This window comes from Vitis riparia, chromosome 14 (assembly GCF_004353265.1).
Source record: "Vitis riparia cultivar Riparia Gloire de Montpellier isolate 1030 chromosome 14, EGFV_Vit.rip_1.0, whole genome shotgun sequence".
Classification (NCBI taxonomy): Eukaryota; Viridiplantae; Streptophyta; class Magnoliopsida; order Vitales; family Vitaceae; genus Vitis; species Vitis riparia.
In genome coordinates, this window is record NC_048444.1 from 5,987,389 (window position 1) to 6,004,642 (window position 17,254).

A 17,254-nucleotide genomic window follows, 5' to 3' on the forward strand; every position below is an offset into this window, starting at 1 on the left:
GATCCACAAGAACAACCTCAAATGGCAGTTGGTAGTAATTCTTTTTCGGTTTCATGTCAAAATAACGATAGTGCAATTATGTTGTGGCACTATCGCTTAGGTCATCCAAATGTTATGTATCTCAAGCATTTATTTCCTTCATTATTTCATAAAAATCCAAAATCCTTTGAGTGCGAAATCTGTCAATTATCAAAGCAAGTCCGGTCTCATTTTCCCATTCAACCCTATAAAGAGTCTAGTCCATTCTCAATGATTCATAGCGATATCTGGGGTCCGTCAAGAATAAAAGATGTAACTGGTACTAGGTGGTTTGTCTCATTCATAGATGATCACACTAGATTAACTTGGGTATTCCTCATGAAAGAAAAATCTGAAACGAGTCAAATTTTCAAAAATTTTAAAAATATGATTCAGACCCAATTCCAGTCAAAAATACAAATTCTAAAGTCTGATAATGCTAGGGATTATTTCAACTCCATTCTAGGAGAATTTCTAGCACAAGAAGGGATAGTTCACTTAAGTTCATGTGTTGATACCCCACAACAAAACGGAATCGCTGAAAGGAAAAATAGGCATTTGTTAGAGGTGGCTAGATCACTAATGTTCTCCATGAATGTTCCAAAATTATTCTGGGGGCAAGCTGTCCTTACGGCAGCCTACCTCATCAATAGGATGCCGTCTAGGGTACTAAAATTCCAAACACCTTGTCAAACACTCCTAAAATCCTTTCCGACTACTCGTCTCATCTCCACCGTCCCACCCAAAATTTTCGGGTGCTCTGTTTTTGTTCATATCAATCAACAACATCGAAGTAAACTTGATCCTAGGTCACTCAAGTGCATCTTTCTTGGGTATTCTTCAAATCAAAAAGGGTATAAGTGTTACTCTCCGGTCACAAGAAAATTCTACAATTCAATGGATGTCACATTTTTTGAAACCCAGCCTTACTATCCCAAAAACGATATTCAGGGGGAGAATTCAACTCAGGAATATCAATTTTGGGATCTTGAGTCATTCAGTGAGCCACCCATCATCACTGAAAATCACATTCCTCCAGAGTCATTTAATCAGCCCGAGTCCATTGTTGACTTGTGGGATAAGGAGCACATCCAAGAGGAAACGGAGGAAGGAGCACTTTCTCAACAAACCCATGAGGCTGAACCGGGTCCTAATCCAAGCAAACTTCCAGGTAACAACGCTCCTGATGGTACTGTTGATTCCGAGTTAGAAAATGATATTCTTAATATGCCCATAGCTTGGAGGAAAGGAATTCGATCATGCACTCAGCATCCCATTGGAAATTTTATTTCTTATGATAAGCTATCACCTACGTTTCGTGCATTCACTTCTAGCATCACAGAGATACAAGTTCCTCGGAATATTCAGGAAGCTTTCAAGTATCCTAAGTGGAAGGCGGCAGTCGATGAGGAAGTTCGGGCGCTGGAAAAGAATGGTACGTGGGAAATTACTGACCTCCCAAGAGGTAAGAAACCAGTTGGGTGTAAGTGGATTTTCACAGTAAAGTACAAGGCAGATGGTAATGTGGACAGGTATAAGGCTCGGTTGGTTGCCAAAGGATTCACCCAATCCTATGGCATTGACTATCAAGAAACTTTTGCTCCAGTTGCCAAGCTCAATACTGTTCGTGTACTTTTATCCTTGGCAGTTAATCTCGATTGGTCACTTCACCAACTTGATGTGAAGAATGCCTTCCTCAATGGTGACTTAGAGGAAGAAGTTTACATGGACATTCCTGCTGGACTTGAGACGACATCAAACTTCAACAAGGTTTGCAGACTCCGAAAATCCTTGTATGGTCTCAAACAATCTCCCAGGGCCTGGTTTGAACGGTTCACTAAGGTAGTGAAAGGGTACGGATTCGTTCAATGTCAATCTGATCACACATTATTTGTGAAACACTTCCCAGAAGGGAAGCTGGCAATTATCATTGTATATGTGGACGACATAATTTTGACAGGTGATCATGAAGAGAAAATTGACTTACTTAAAAAATTACTGACAAAGGAATTTGAGATCAAGGATCTTGGAAACCTCAAGTACTTTCTCGGAATGGAGATTGCTAGGTCAAAGAAAGGTATAGCAGTCTCACAACGCAAATACGTTCTGGACTTATTGAATGAAACAGGAATGCTAGGATGCAAGCCGGCAGAAACACCTATGGATACAACTGTCAAACTGGAAGAAAGTGATGGAAGTACGCCAGTTGATAAAGGAAGATATCAACGTCTTGTGGGGAAACTCATCTATCTTTCTCATACAAGGCCAGACATCGGCTTCTCCGTTAGTGTGGTAAGTCAATTCATGAATAATCCAACCGAAAAACACATGACTGCTGTGATCAGAATATTGAGGTACCTCAAGATGACACCAGGAAAGGGTCTCTTCTTTCAAAGAACAACAAAGAAAGAGATTGAGATTTTTTCAGATGCAGATTGGGCAGGTTCAGTGACTGATCGGAGATCAACTTCAGGCTATTGTTCATTTGTTTGGGGGAACTTGGTTACATGGCGAAGCAAGAAACAGTCAGTGGTAGCTCGTAGCAGTGCTGAGGCAGAATTTCGTGCTATGGCACAAGGTATCTGCGAGGGAATCTGGTTGAACAGGCTGTTAGAAGAATTACGGGTTCCATTGAAGCATCCCATGATGTTATACTGCGACAATCAAGCTGCCATCAGTATCGCTAAGAATCCGGTTCATCATGATCGAACTAAACACGTGGAGATAGATCGACACTTTATCAAGGAAAAGATTGAAGAAGGAGTTTTCAAAGTCAGCTACACTCCGACAAACTGTCAAACGGCTGACATTCTCACAAAAGCTCTTGCTCGAGTTAACTTCGAAGATCTGACAGGAAAACTTGGAATGATCAACATCTACAACGCGGCTTGAGGGGGAGTGTTGGAAATCAAGCCCACGTCGCCTTCCATCCTGTGCGTTCCTCCCCATATTTAGCATCCTCTGTTTACTTCCCTAAATTAGTGAAATATACTGCCTTTATTATAATTGATTTAGGAGTAATTCTAGCAAGGTAGTTTATTCACTTTCCATGTAAGAGTTTATTCTCTTTCCATGTAATAGTTTATTCACTTTCCATGTAAGAGTTTATTCTCTTTCCATGTAATAGTTTATTCACTTTCCATGTAAGAGTTTATTCTCTTTCCATGTAAGGGAAATTCCGTCCGGTGATAGTATACCAGTCCGGAATTGTCTCATATCTGTAGGCTATTTATTTATGTTTTCTTTCATTGTAATAAGAGTATCATAGAATGAATTGAGTCTATGTTCCTCCATAGTTAGTCTTCAAATTCTTCACCTATTGATAAAAAATTTGGATCTTTGGGAAGTACCATGATCATCTAGTAAGAAGATTTTCCATTTTTTCAAATGAATGATTTGAAGATGTATTGATTCAAAGATATTGCTTATACTCAAATCGTTTTTAGTAGAAGCGTTTTCTCTATTAAGAGAATCACCAAAGCCTATTTGACAGTAATTTTATGAAGCATTTTTAGCCTAACAAGTGCGCTTGAAGAATTTTATAAAACATTTTTAAAGATTTAAAAATTTACTTAGTGTTGAAAAATCACTTGTAGTGTTTTTTGAAAGAACCTTTGGTAAGTGATTCTCCTAAAAACACTTTCAAAGAAAATACTTTCATTTAAAACACTTTAAATAAAAATACTGCTTCACGCATTAGGTGTGTGTTTGATACTAATTTTAAAAACGTTTCTAAACTTTTTAACATTTGTATGATAAAAACTTTGAAGTGTTAGAAGGTTAGAAGTGTTTTCTAAAATCACTACCAAACAGGTTTTAAGAGTCTATTTGGTATTGACTTTAGAAAATGTTTCTAACATTTATAATATTTAAAGTATTTTTTCCAAAAAACACTATAAGTGATTTTCTAATATTATAAATAATTTTTCAAAATTTTAAAATTTATCAAACTCCTAATTTTTTTTCAAAAATATTTTTAAACTAAAAACGCTTTCTAAAATCACTATCAAATAAACTCTTAATTTGATTCAATATTTTCTATAATACCTAATTTTTTAATATTTTCAAATATTAACCCATGACATTTTTTAAAATCCATGTAAACTTAAAAAGTGCATAATAATTTGACCCACCAAAATTTTAATCTTGCAAAGGCGGTATTATTTCATATTCATAAATCACTAATTCTTATATATATACAAGGAAGATTTCTCAACTTCCCTTACCATTTCATATCTATTTTGAGTTGTTACGTATATGATCAGTAAGTAATAAAGAGTGGACACAAAGAAGATTATATTTTGGGTCATTCCCTTCACCATTGATTAAGCCAACATTACATCCTTTTACTATTAATTAAGCCAATGCTACAACTTCTTCTCTTATTTTGTCCACTTCACTTAATGTCTTGGGCAAAAAGCCAAACAAAACTCCATTATCATTAAGCAGTGTAAGGATGAAACTAACCATCCTTCAAACTTCTTACTAGATTAAGTTATTTCAATGCCATATATGACAGGTTGGTTTTACATCAACATTTGTAAAACCATTCTCATCCTTCTTCTACCCAACTTCTAAATCCATGCATTTCTATAAATTCCAAATTTCTCGAGTTTGCCCACATGTATAATCTTTCTCCCCAACACACCCATGGCCGGCTCTCATTTTTTGCTTGGTGGGGCAATGTTCACGGCTCTCTTGCTCTTAGGCTTAGCCAGCAGTCAGACGGGATGGTATGATGCCCATGCAACGTTTTACGGTGACATGCAGGGCAACGAGACGATGCGTATGCTTGTCTTCTGCATTAATGAAAACCTAGCTGCTTCTCTCCTAATTATGCATATGAAAGATGGATATTAATCGATTTGTGATTGGGTGTTGCAGAAGGTGCTTGTGGATATGGTGATCTCTTCAAACAAGGATACGGACTGGAGACCACGGCCCTGAGCACAGCGCTCTTCGACAATGGCCTTAGCTGCGGAGCATGCTTTGAGATCAAGTGTGTGAACGACCCACAATGGTGTATACCCGACGCTGGCACCATTACAGTAACTGCAACCAACTTCTGCCCTCCTAATTACAGCAAGCCTACGGGAAACTGGTGCAACCCTCCTCTGCAACACTTCGACTTGTCCATGCCCATGTTCGTAAGGATTGCCAAATACAAGGCCGGGATCATTCCTGTGCAGTACTGTCGAGTTAGGTGCCATAAGAGAGGAGGGATCAAGTTTAAGATCAAGGGGAATCGGTATTGGGTACTTGTGTTGGTGTTCAATGTTGGGGGTGTGGGGGATGTTTCCAATGTCAAGATTAAGGGCTCCAACACCCAGTGGCTTCAAATGTCGCGCAACTGGGGACAGAATTGGGAGGTCGGGGTGGTGCTGGTGGGGCAAAGCTTGTCGTTCCAAGTGACCACAAGGGATCAGAAGATGGTTCAGTCCGATAATGTTGCACCAGCTGATTGGAAATTTGGTCAGACATTTGAAGGGAAATCAAACTTTTAGCAGTCTTCTTACGTCTTTGGGTCATCCCTTTCTTCGCTGCACCATAGGCCACAGGTTGAATAAAGGTCTATCATCTATGTCTGTGGATAGGTTGACGATCAGATTGCTTTGAAGATGGCTTTCTCAGCAGCTGCTACCACTTCTTTTTGCCTAGTTGCCTCTTGTTTTTTTTTTTTTCTTAAATAATATATATATATATATATATATATTGACTTTTCAAAATAAAAATAGTAAAAAATAAGAACTCCTCTATTCTATTTTCTTAACGCTTAAAGAAAGTCAAATAATCCACTGAATGGATTTTCAATAAATATTCTTCAACTTTTTGGCCCTTCTACAAAATGATATTATGTTTCCTTTTCTTCTCTATTTTGTATTGGAAACAAAATGGGTTATTTAATTTGGCTTCCCAAAATTGGTTTTTTGGATTAAGGGAAGGGAAAAGTGGGTTTTTACTCCATAATTTAAAACATATAGAAAAAAATTCCAAATTTTATAAATCAATTTTATTTTCATATATTTTAAAATATATGCAATTTTTTATACGTTGGATAATTATTTATTGGAATGACTATTTTACTTATCAAGTTAATAATATCAATTGACAATTCTTTTTTTATATTTTATTGTGAGAACGGATTTGATATTAATAAAATAAAATTAAAATTACAGTTATTATAAAAAAAACCTTAAAATTAAAAATATAAAAATAAAATATTAACTTTCATTTCGCTAAAACATATTAGTAGAAATTATAAATATCGAGAAAAAGTTGAAATATAATAGGAGTCAATATTTATTTTTTAAAATTTTAAGTTTTTTTTGGTCTTAATTGTATTTATTTTTTAAGTATTATAGTTTTAATTGTATTTTTAAAATTTCTTATTTTATTATTATTGTCAATTGATAAATTTTTTTTATTCAATTTTATTTATAAAAAAAGATAAGAAAATGAGTGGATTTATATAATACATGATATAAATTTATTATTAATTAAGGAATTGAAAATATTTTATTTATCACTTGAAGATCACAATGATTTATGTCACATATTATATAATAAAAATTTATAATATATTTATTTGTAAGATACTTTTGTCAAATTAAAATGATAAATTAATTTTTTTAACAACTTTATTTAATATTATTAAGTAAAAAAATTTTCAATAAATAATTGTTTTACTCATGAAGAAATGTGTGTATTTTAAAATACTTTTAAATGAATGAAAATAAAATTAATTTATAAAAGTTATAATTTCTTCTCTTTTTAAATAAAAAACAAAAAATTAGTGAGTCAAGACCCATTTTCCCGAAATTTAGTTTACTTATTTTGAAATTTTATTATTAGGAGAATATATTTTTTTCAATATTTTATTTTAGGTTTTTAATATCATGTATTTTTTACACCATGACTAATTCCCACCAAGATTTTGCCGTGTACAACCATATCATTCTATTTCAAGTTCTTACTAGATTTATCCAACTTATGAATGACAAATAGCAAATTAAACAAATACAAACTATCCACTCATCCATTAATGTTAGAAAAGACAAAATTATAAAACTGGTTATCTCTAATTCAGTATTAATGACAATGACAAGAAAAATGCTACAATTAATATTGTTAAAGACACTGCTTCATTCTTCATTGACATTATAATTGCTCTTATTAGGTATGAATTAATAGGAATTCGTTTAGCCATGTTTTTAAAAAACACTTTTAACTTAAAAAATTTTGTTAGTGAAAAATGAGAGTTTCTTTGAGCGTGATTTTGGAAACGCTTTTAACGTAAAAAAAAGTTTTTTTTTTATAAATAATATTTGATAAAATTTATTAAATGCTTTTAAAATATTGAAAAATTATTTGAAAATTTGAAAGATCTCTTGTAGTATTTTTTAGAGAAATATTTTATAGGTAATTTAAAAAAAAAACATTTTTGGAGAAAACATTTTCATTACTCGATGTAGTAAAAGGACTTATGGTTTAGATGGTGATACAGATAATGGAATAAAGTGCTGCGCTTTGAGACTTAGTAGTTGAATCTATTATTGTTTTTAATAATATTTTCTATTGTATAATATGATGTTATTTGTGGAAGCAAAGACGATAGGTCAAATCATCGCTAATAATAATTATTATAATGATTATCAAAATCAATTATTTTTTTTATTTGATCATAATCATAATACCAAAAACATCAGAAGGCACATTTTTATCTTATTAAATGCATGAATTACACCTTATAAAAATGAGTCATATTCAATTAAGAGTATGTTTATTACTGATTTTATGAAGTGTTTTTACTTTTTTAAATACTTAAATTTTTTATCTTTCAAGCATTATAAAGGTTAAAAATACTTCTAATAATAACTATCAAATGCACTCTAAATTTGTCACAAATAAATTATAAGCTTTTTGTATTGGAAATGAACTCCAACAACTAGTCATTATTCCTTTTTATTGGATTCTAAAGAAAATTTTAATTTTTTATACCATTGTTTTGCTATATTACCTAAAGACCATCATGAGAAATTATTCAAGTTTTTTTTTTATAACAATAACTAATGTTTTAAAAATCGGATTGATCATTAAATCAAAAAAATTATTGATTCACAGTTTGATAGTTGGATCGATAGTCAAACGGAGAATGTCATAAATATATAATTTATATTTTATTAAAATAAAAAATATTTTTTGGAACTTTAGAGATTCGCTAAAAATATAATTTTATTTAATTTTTTTCAATTTACTTGAGTTTGTAGTAACTTATCTAACATTGCCAAAATAAATGTAAAACGGCGTCGTTTGAAGCTGCAACGCAGCGTTTAATTCGACTGAAGCCCACGAGGGCATTTCAGTCACTTCGATCGAAATGGATGCTTCCAATTTTACCCGTGTCATGGTCACTGCCTAACACATACTCCACTGGCTGGTCCGCGAAACATTTTTATTAGGGTTTTGATTTTTTTTCCTTTACGATCAGCTCCAGTTTCTCCGTCTCAATGGCGCAGGTAATTGATCGCCCTTTTCATCTGTTTGATTTTCCATGGAAACGGAAAAATACGAAAGACAAGAGGAAATTATAATTCATATGTTCCTTATTCTTTTTGGTTCTAGAAAATGTAGCTTCACTCTATCAAACCGAATTGTTGTACTTAGTTTGGTTCAATTTTTCATGTTATTTCAGCCTGCGAAAAAAATTTAATTCGAAAAGCCTTTTTTTCCCTCTTTTCTTTTATTACGTTGTGTAATTGCCACAAGTTTGCAGTTTCTTGTCAAATTTCAAATCAAGGTTTTGATTAATTGAATTTAGAAGGCTAATAATTTCTTTATCTGATGATTGAACGAGCCCTATTGTTTGTGTAGAGTGATGTTCTTGATTTTACTTTCGTTTTCAGAATTTTGGTATGGAACTTGCTAATTGATATCAAAACTAGTAAGGAATGCTCGTGGGTGATTGGTCGTTTAGAGGGTAGGTAATTTATTTTATAGCAGGATACGAGGTTACATCCATCGCAACTTAGATTGGAAATAATCCACAGAGAGTTTCTGTGTGTAGTGGGGAGTCCAGTAGGAAGATACATTTGGTCGGGTAGGATGTAGGGTGTTCTAAGAAGAATAAAGAGGGTGGGCTTAAGGGAACATGAGGCAGGTTGATTGATGGCTTCAAAGAGGGTATGAAAGATATGCAAGGGATGTGTGAACATTAGCTAATGATGGCTATTAAAATGAGATATGGTTCTTGAATAGGAAGACATTAAGTTTGGTATTGTTAGGGTGTGGAGATATGGGGTTCTGGAACTTTGGGTAATGGACTAGATCTCAAACTCTAGTGGGTTCTTTCCACACTGGTGAATCTCCCTAATGCTGTGTTTGGAACCAAATCCTGAAGGAGAAGAATTCAATTAATGGAATTTGAAATCAAAGGAATTGGATTACAATTTCTTTCTCATTTTTGGTATAAGAAGAAGTTGAATCTTTTTAACTTGTTTCGTGTTTAAATAAAATCAATTATAAAAAACAAATAAATCAGTTACAACAAATTGTAAAAATTAAAAGGTTAGTTTAAGAAAAATAAAAGAGAAGCAACCCACATGAAGTTCTTAATTCATTCAAAATAAAAGTTAGGTTTTTTTTTTTTTTGATAGATGAAAAGAAAGATATATTAATAAGGACTGCTAAAAGAGCAATCTATGGTATACAAAATGTATACACCTACCACCAACAAACACCACGATAAGCCAAAGTTACAAAATAAGAATGAATTAGGCTAACCCATCCTCACCTAGAGCCCAACCAATTTCTAAAACTAAAAAGAGTTAAAGGAACATCATCTATACACCCCTTTACTTTTGACCAAAGAAAACAAACAAAAGAACTTTTTAGACTTTGGATTAAAGGCTCTTTCCTGTCAAAGGCGATTCTATTTCTTGCCTTCCAAATCATCCAAAATAAACATAATGGACCCACTCTCCACACCTTTCTGTGCTTCTTGTCCACAAACGAACCATGCCACCCTAACAAAGTATCTCTAGTTGATGATGGTCGCTTCCAAGACACCCTAAGAAGGACAAAAAGCAACTCCCACAAGACTCTTGTCTTTACACAACGGACAAGGAGATGGTCTATGGATTCTTCCTGAAAATGACACAAAAAACATCGATTCGCCAATGACCTCCCCATTTTCTGGACTTGATCCAAAGTAAAGACTTTTCTCCAAGTTGCCTCCCAAGCAACGAAACCGACTCTAGGTTGTGCCCACGTCTTCCATATGTTGCTCCAAGGAAAAGAGATCGATTTCCCCGACTCCAAAGCAGTATAGAGCGACTTCACAGTGAACTTCCCATTCTTTGTCTTTGTCCAAAGCGCCCTATCTTCCTCATCCCTATGCACCCTCAACCCATCCAAGCATGAAAGAAACCTCTCCACACTTCCCGCTTCCCAATTATTGAGGGGTATAGAGAAATAAGGGCTCCAACCCCCCTTCCTAGGGACAAAAGAATCTCACACGTCCTCGATTCACACATCCTTAGAACTTGTTAAGGCAAATAAGGATGAAAAAGAGCTACACAAAGAAACATTCCCACACCACTTATCCTTCCAGAACTTGACCCTCCGCCTGTTACCCACCAAGAAAGGGATCCTACTACTCACAATACCCCACTTCTTCCTTATGGTTTTCCAAACACCAACACTAAATCCCTCCCTTATCTCCCTAGAACATCACTCCCTTTCTTCTTCCCCATACTTCCCATTGATAACATGATTCCAGAGGGCCCCATTTTCAATAGCAAAACGCCAATTCCACTTTCTCAGAAGAGCCTTATTAAGAGTGGAAAGATGCTTCACACCCAAGCCCCCTTTCCTCTTGTAAAGGCAAACTGTATCCCATCACATTAGATGTAGTTTCCACTCAAGAACTCCCCCACCCCAAAGAATGTCCCTTTGGATCTACTCTAATCTCAATCTAATAGACCTTGGGATGCATAATAAGGACATAAAATAGACCTTGGGATGGAACTCTTGTGTGCAGCCCAAATTAAGCTTCTTTGCATGGGAGGCTTCATGGGGGAGAGTTCTAACCTTGGATCGTTTGCAAAAGAGAGGTTGGGTTTTGGCAAATAGATGTTTTTTATGCCATACGTGTGAGGAGTCAATTGACCACCTCCTCATTCATTGTGAAAAAACAAGGGAAGTGTGGATGTTGCTCCTTTCTTTTTTTTGGAGTTTCTTGGGTTTTTCCTCTTTCGGTGAAGGAAACCCTTTTAGGATGGAGGGGCTCTTTTGTGAGTAAGAAGAGGAAGGTGGCATGGCAATTGGGACCGTTATGTTTGTTTTGGGTCATATGGAAGACTAGAAATTCAATTGCTTTTGAGGATTGCGTGTTGTCCATTCAAAGGCTGAAAGTTTTTTTTGTGTATTTACTGTGGTCGGAAACCAATTTGTGGATAAAAGATGGTCCTTCGACCTTAATAGATTTTATAGATTGGGTGTGTTTGCGATAAGGGAGAAGGTTTTTTGTTTTTTTCCTTGTTGTATGGGCCCTTTTGTAAGGGGGTGAGTTCCCTTATTCTGTTATTTTGTGGGTCGCTATTTTAGCGCCTCTTTGCAATACAATCTTATATTTATTGATAAAAAAAAATAATAAGGACATAAAATAAATGGCAAACTAGACAAGCTGCTTTAAATAAATGTAATTCTCCCTCATTTAGAGATGTATTGTCTCTTCCACATGAACAATCTTTTTTGAAACCTCTCTTCCACACCATCCCAAACCCCAATAAACTTAAATGGGGCACCCAACGAAGGTCCAAATAAGAGGAAGGGAGCCCACCCATCTTACAACCAAGCTCAAAAGCCAAATTCTCAATATTGTTCACCTTTCTCGTTGAAATTAACTCACTCTTATCCAAATTTATTTTCAAACCCGATAGGGCCTCAAACCACATAAGCAATTGACTTAGATAAGTCATATGCTCCTCACAGGCTTCACAAAAAACTAGGGTGTCATCTGTAAACAACAAATGGGAAATATTAACCCCTTCTCTACCCTTGCCCCTCATTTAGCAGCCCTTTAAGAAACCCTCAGTGATTGTCTTTTTTATTAAACAACCATGCACCTCCATAGCCACAACGAATAAGTAGGGTGAGAGGGGATCCTCCCGTCTTAAGCTTCTAGAGCTTTGAAAGAAATCAATTGGGGTACCATTAACCAAAACAGAGAAGCTTGTTGTGGAGACGCACCTTTTCATCCACCTAATCCACCTTTCACCAAATACAATCTTATGCAAAACCAATAGCAAAAAAGCCCAATCCACATGATTATAAGCTTTCTCTATGTCAAGCTTGCAAAGAATGCCACAATGATTACTTTTTCAGAATGGAATCAATGGCCTTATTGGCAATAGGTGAAGCATAAAATTTTTTTCTTCTCTCCACAAAAGCATTTTGAGCCTATGAGATCACTTTTTCAACCACCTTTTTGAGCCTATTGGCTAACACCTTGGCTAACCACTTTACAATCTGCCCACTAAACTGATTAGTCTAAAATCCCTCAAATCCTTTGCCCCACTTTTTTTTGGAATTAATCCAAAAAGGTTGCATTCAAGCTTTTCACAAAACTTCTGTGCTCGTGGAACTTTCTAAAGAAGCTCATAACTTCATTCTTCACAAAATCCCACGAAAACTGCCAAAAAGCCATTGGGAAGTTATCCGGTCTTGGTGCTTTATCACTGCCGCGACCCAATAGAGCCCCGTGGGGAAAAGCTTTAACTTTAGACCAAATCTAGAAGAGGGGTTGGGCTTTAGCAAATAGGTGTTATCTTTATCATACAAATGAGGAATCCCTAGATCACTTACTTCTCCATTGTGTAAAGACAAGGGCTTTGTGGGAGATGTTTTTTTCTCTTTTTGGAGTTTCCTTCTTCGATTAAGGAAACCCTCTCTAGTTGGAATCGGTCTTTTGTGGGTAAGAAGCGCAAGAAAGTTTGGAAAGTCTGCTCCTTGTCCATTTTTTGGACAATTTGGAAGGTAAGGAACAAAATCACCTTTGAAGATGATGTGTTGTCCATCCAAAGGCTAAAAGGTTCTTTTGTGTAATTATTATGGTAAGAGACTAAGTTGTTTGTAAAAGATGGTCCTTCGACGTTAATAAATTTCATTGATCGGGTGGGTTCCTTTTGAGGGAGAGGTTGTCTCTTGTATATCCTTTTGGACAGTTTTTTGTTTCAGCTTTAAGAGGGTGAGTGTATCTCTCTTGTATTTCACGGGCCGCTATTTTAGCATAATTTTTTAATACAATTATTTTTCTTTACTTATCAAAAAAAAAAAAAAAAGTCCCAAACACCGCCTCCTCTTAAAAAGGCTCCTCTAGCTTTGCTGCCTCCTACACCCTTAAGCTCTCAAACAACAACCCATCTATACTGGGCCTCTAATCTCTCGAGTCAGAAAGTAGCAATTGGAAGGCTTGGACCACCATTTCCTTGATATCAGCCTTCTCTGTGAGCCAAGACCCATTTATCTTGATTTTGGCTAGCGAATTCCTTTTCTTGTGTGCGTCGGCCATCTTATGAAAAAACTTGGTATTTCTGTCCCCTTCCTTTAGCCGCACTTCCCTTGATTTTTGTCTCTAAGAAATTTCTTCCATCAAAACCCATTTTTTAAACTCCTCTTTAGCTTCATTTTTGGCATTCCACTCCTCCAAAGATAGAATACCGGACCTATTCTTAGAATCACAGAAGGCCATCTGTTCCATAGCCATTGCCTTTTTGAACTGAATTTTTCCAAACACATCTCTATTCTTGTTTTTCAGGTTCGACTTCAAAGCTTTCAACTTGCTACCAAAATGAAGCTTGTAGACCAGCTAAACCTGTACCCCTCCCACCAGCTTTTCAACAAGTCCTTGAAGCCCTTTTCTTTCAACCACATAATCTTGAATCTAAAAGGAGTTGTTCCTTTCTTCACCCCTCCCCTATCTAGAATAATAGGAGCATAATCAAACACTAGTCTAGGGAGAGCACATTGCACAACCACACCGAAATGACACTCCCAATCCTCGGACATGATGAAACAATCCAACCTCGACTTGGCTTGATTATTTGGACCCTCGCTCTAAGTAAAAGGCCCCCTAAGCAATGATAAATCTTTCAACTCTAAGTCCTCAATTACCTTAGAGAACCTGTTCATGGTAGTTGATAGTTTACCCCCTCTATCATGCTCGAGTTAGAAATCTATTCATATTAAAGTCACCAGCCACACACCAAGGGTCACTCCAAAGACCCTTAATTGCCCCCAGCTCTTCCTAGAAGTCTTCCCTTCCCCCCTTAGTGTAGACCATGCACTCCTGTGAAAATCCAACAAAATTTATCCTCATAGTTTTTGAACCTGCACGAGATCGAGAAATTACCCACTTCCAACCCTATCAACTGAAGCACCCGATTATCCCAAAACACCAATACTCCACCCGCAATACCCCTTGAATTCATTGCTCCTTATTCTTGACATCTATCCACATTGAGGCTGCACATTATCCTAACATTCATCTCTTGGATCTTTGTTTTTTGCAAACACACTAAGTCCACCCTTTGAGGCTTAATCAAGGCTTTAATAATCTTTCTTTTTTCCTTGTCGTTTGCCCCTCGAACATTCCACGATAGAATTCGTAAATTCATTTGAAGCCTGAAATAGTCTCCACAATTCCCTCTTGCTCCACGAAAATTGACTAAGCACTCAAGTTTTCTCAATTCCCTCTCAAACTTAGAAGATCCTACTTTTTTCCTCCTAGCACTTGCATTTTCCTTCATCTCTTTTCTTACTTTCATCTTTTTCATCAAATTCAGAATCTCCCCCTCAAACCCCTCAGAAGACATGCCTAGAGCCTAACTAAACTTTGCCAAACAGTTGGATGCCCAGCAAACTGAGTCACTTCTCTCGTAGATGACAGTCCTTCCCCCATCCTCCTTGCTGACAAAGTCCCACCTACTTTGTCAACTACTCCTACCTTTGAAGAAGTTGGACCACCCACCATCGTCCCATCAACCACAATAATCCTCAACGGGTCCACAAATGGCTTACTATTTTCAACAAAATTATCCACACACCCTACAACATTGCTATTTATTGCATCCAAGGCCCCTTTGAGAAAAGAAAAAGGAGAATCCCGCCCCCCTAAGAAGGAAGAAGACTAAAAGGAATCAATTGAGTACCTGGATGCCTTTTCCAGTAGGGCTTCATTTGTCGGCAAAGGATGTCGGGGCTTTGACGCCTCACCTGACTGCAAATCTTGACACATCCCTTCCCCGACAAGATGCTCCTCTGTCTAAGTCTCCCCCGTTATAAGGGGCTCTCTAGAAGATCTAGCCCCTTTTAAAGACTGGATACCCTTGGGCCGGCCCATTACCTTATTTATAGACCCAACGGGTTGTCTCCCAGTCTCAACAGACCAAAGCCCACAGTCCTCTCTCTCTCCTTTGGCCTGACCCAAAGAAGATAAGTTAGAGGCTTCCAGCCTCTCGACCTCCTTTACAGCCTCAAGGCCCAACACAATGGGCCTAAGCTCATTCTCTCTCTATAAGGCCATAGTGGGAGCTTTGACTGATGTCCCACTTTGTCCTCTAGCTAGACTCCTTGTCCCATTTCTTCTCCAAGGACTTTCAACAGTGCCTTTAGTAGAGATGCTAGAGATCACCATAGCTTTACTACACCTTTCTCCACCTTCACTCAACACGATCTCCTCTGCAGATTGTACTATCGGTTGTCTCCAACTCATGCTCTTCCCAACGCCTGTAACATCATCACCCCTAAGCTTTCTCACTCCCCTACTTCTGCTACTCATCGAAGCCACAACCAACACCCATGGTGGAACCTCCCACCACCTAGTAGTGAACTAGGCAAGTCTCTTCCCTCTGATTTCACCAACACCCTCACCCATTGAAGTGGAGAAAAACTGGCTGTATCTTTATCCATTGCCATGAACCGTCCACAACAATCACCAATCTTCCTGAACGCCTCCCTGCTTCAAAAGTGCAGAGGGAGACCACCAACCTAACCCAAACTTACTTGGCGTGTGCATTTTTTCGAAAGCACCCCACCTCTGGACCCCACCTTTCCATATGCAGAATATTCTCCTTAAAGCGTTGAATCCCCTTGTGTCCCTTTTTGCCTCAGCTTTGTTCTCAAACATGAAAGTAAGAGACCACAATCTAACCTAGCAACATTCAACCCCCGTTTCAAGTTCCAATGATAGGCACCCCAACTTCTCAACAAAGCAACCTTTGAAACTGAACAGGAAATCTCTCCCCACCGCCCAACTAGACACCACCCAAGCTGTTCCTCCCTGACCATTGTTTCCCTTGCCCCAATTTGAACCCAAATAGCCTCTCCATAACGTCCAACCTTTTCATTAGCAACCTCCACTAAAGATTGATTTGTTTTTGCCAAAGCACCACGAGAACTCTTCTCACTCCCAGCACCACCAAAGACAGGAACAAGCGTTGATTTAGGGCGGGTGACGATGCCAAGGGTGCGAAGCCTCTTTGCTAAGGTAGCCCATCCTCCTACAAACCCCTTACCCTCCAGGAACACTAGACAAAACTTCTTCACTTCCAAATTCCAAATTGAGCACAAAATGAGCCTACCCACCTCATTAGACCGGCGTTCCATCCTATACTTCCTTCCCCCATTCTCTCAGCCATTCACGAGCCTCTTACCACTATCCTTCCTAGAACAAACTTCCACACTTTCCAACAAACACTGCAGACTAAGCTCTCCAAACCTTATCCATGAAGAAAAACCTTTACTTCTCTCCGAAGTAACTCCTCTTAACTTCCCTTCGCTCACCTCCACCAAGATTTTGAAAGACTTAGTATCCACCACAAACCAGCTCTTAACTAGTATTTCTTATACTGGTTAAAAAAATATTAAATGAATGTGTTAATTAGGATGATAAAATAGTTTCTAGTTGAATCCCTATATTAGCTTACTGTCAATTATAAAAATAAAAAATATAATTGAAAAACATATGCAAGATGAAAATTCAAAATTCACACAAATATCCATACCAATTTGAATTTTTTTTGTTTTTTTTGAGATGACTATATTATTTGAGAAGTATCAAAAGTAAAAAAAAAATGATGATGGTGATGATAATGAATGCAATAAATAGAAGACAATGAAAGAAAGTACATTTATATTAAGTTACAAAGAAGAATAAAAAGATAAGGATGATGATGAA

General features: G+C 36.8%; 2 protein-coding genes across 3 annotated transcripts in view; both read left to right on the top strand.

The window, feature by feature from the left end:
• The first annotated feature begins 4,668 nt into the window (after positions 1-4,668).
• On the top strand, positions 4,669-5,567 carry LOC117930066 (expansin-A23-like). The gene is made up of 2 exons (XM_034850512.1): positions 4,669-4,804; positions 4,903-5,567. Exons 1-2 carry the CDS (start codon positions 4,669-4,671, stop codon positions 5,520-5,522), a joined length of 756 nt encoding a protein of 251 aa, XP_034706403.1. The 3' UTR covers positions 5,523-5,567.
• A 2,877-nt stretch (positions 5,568-8,444) lies between these two features.
• The window catches only part of LOC117930280 (polyadenylate-binding protein 7-like), a 52,065-nt gene continuing 43,255 nt past the window's right edge, over positions 8,445-17,254 (top strand). The window contains exon 1 of one of the 2 annotated variants that reach the window (XM_034850842.1): positions 8,445-8,534. In XM_034850842.1, the coding sequence (XP_034706733.1) occupies positions 8,526-8,534 (9 nt within the window). In that variant the 5' untranslated portion in view covers positions 8,445-8,525. The remainder of the gene's footprint in view (positions 8,535-17,254) is intronic. The other variant, XM_034850843.1, reaches the window with a different exon arrangement.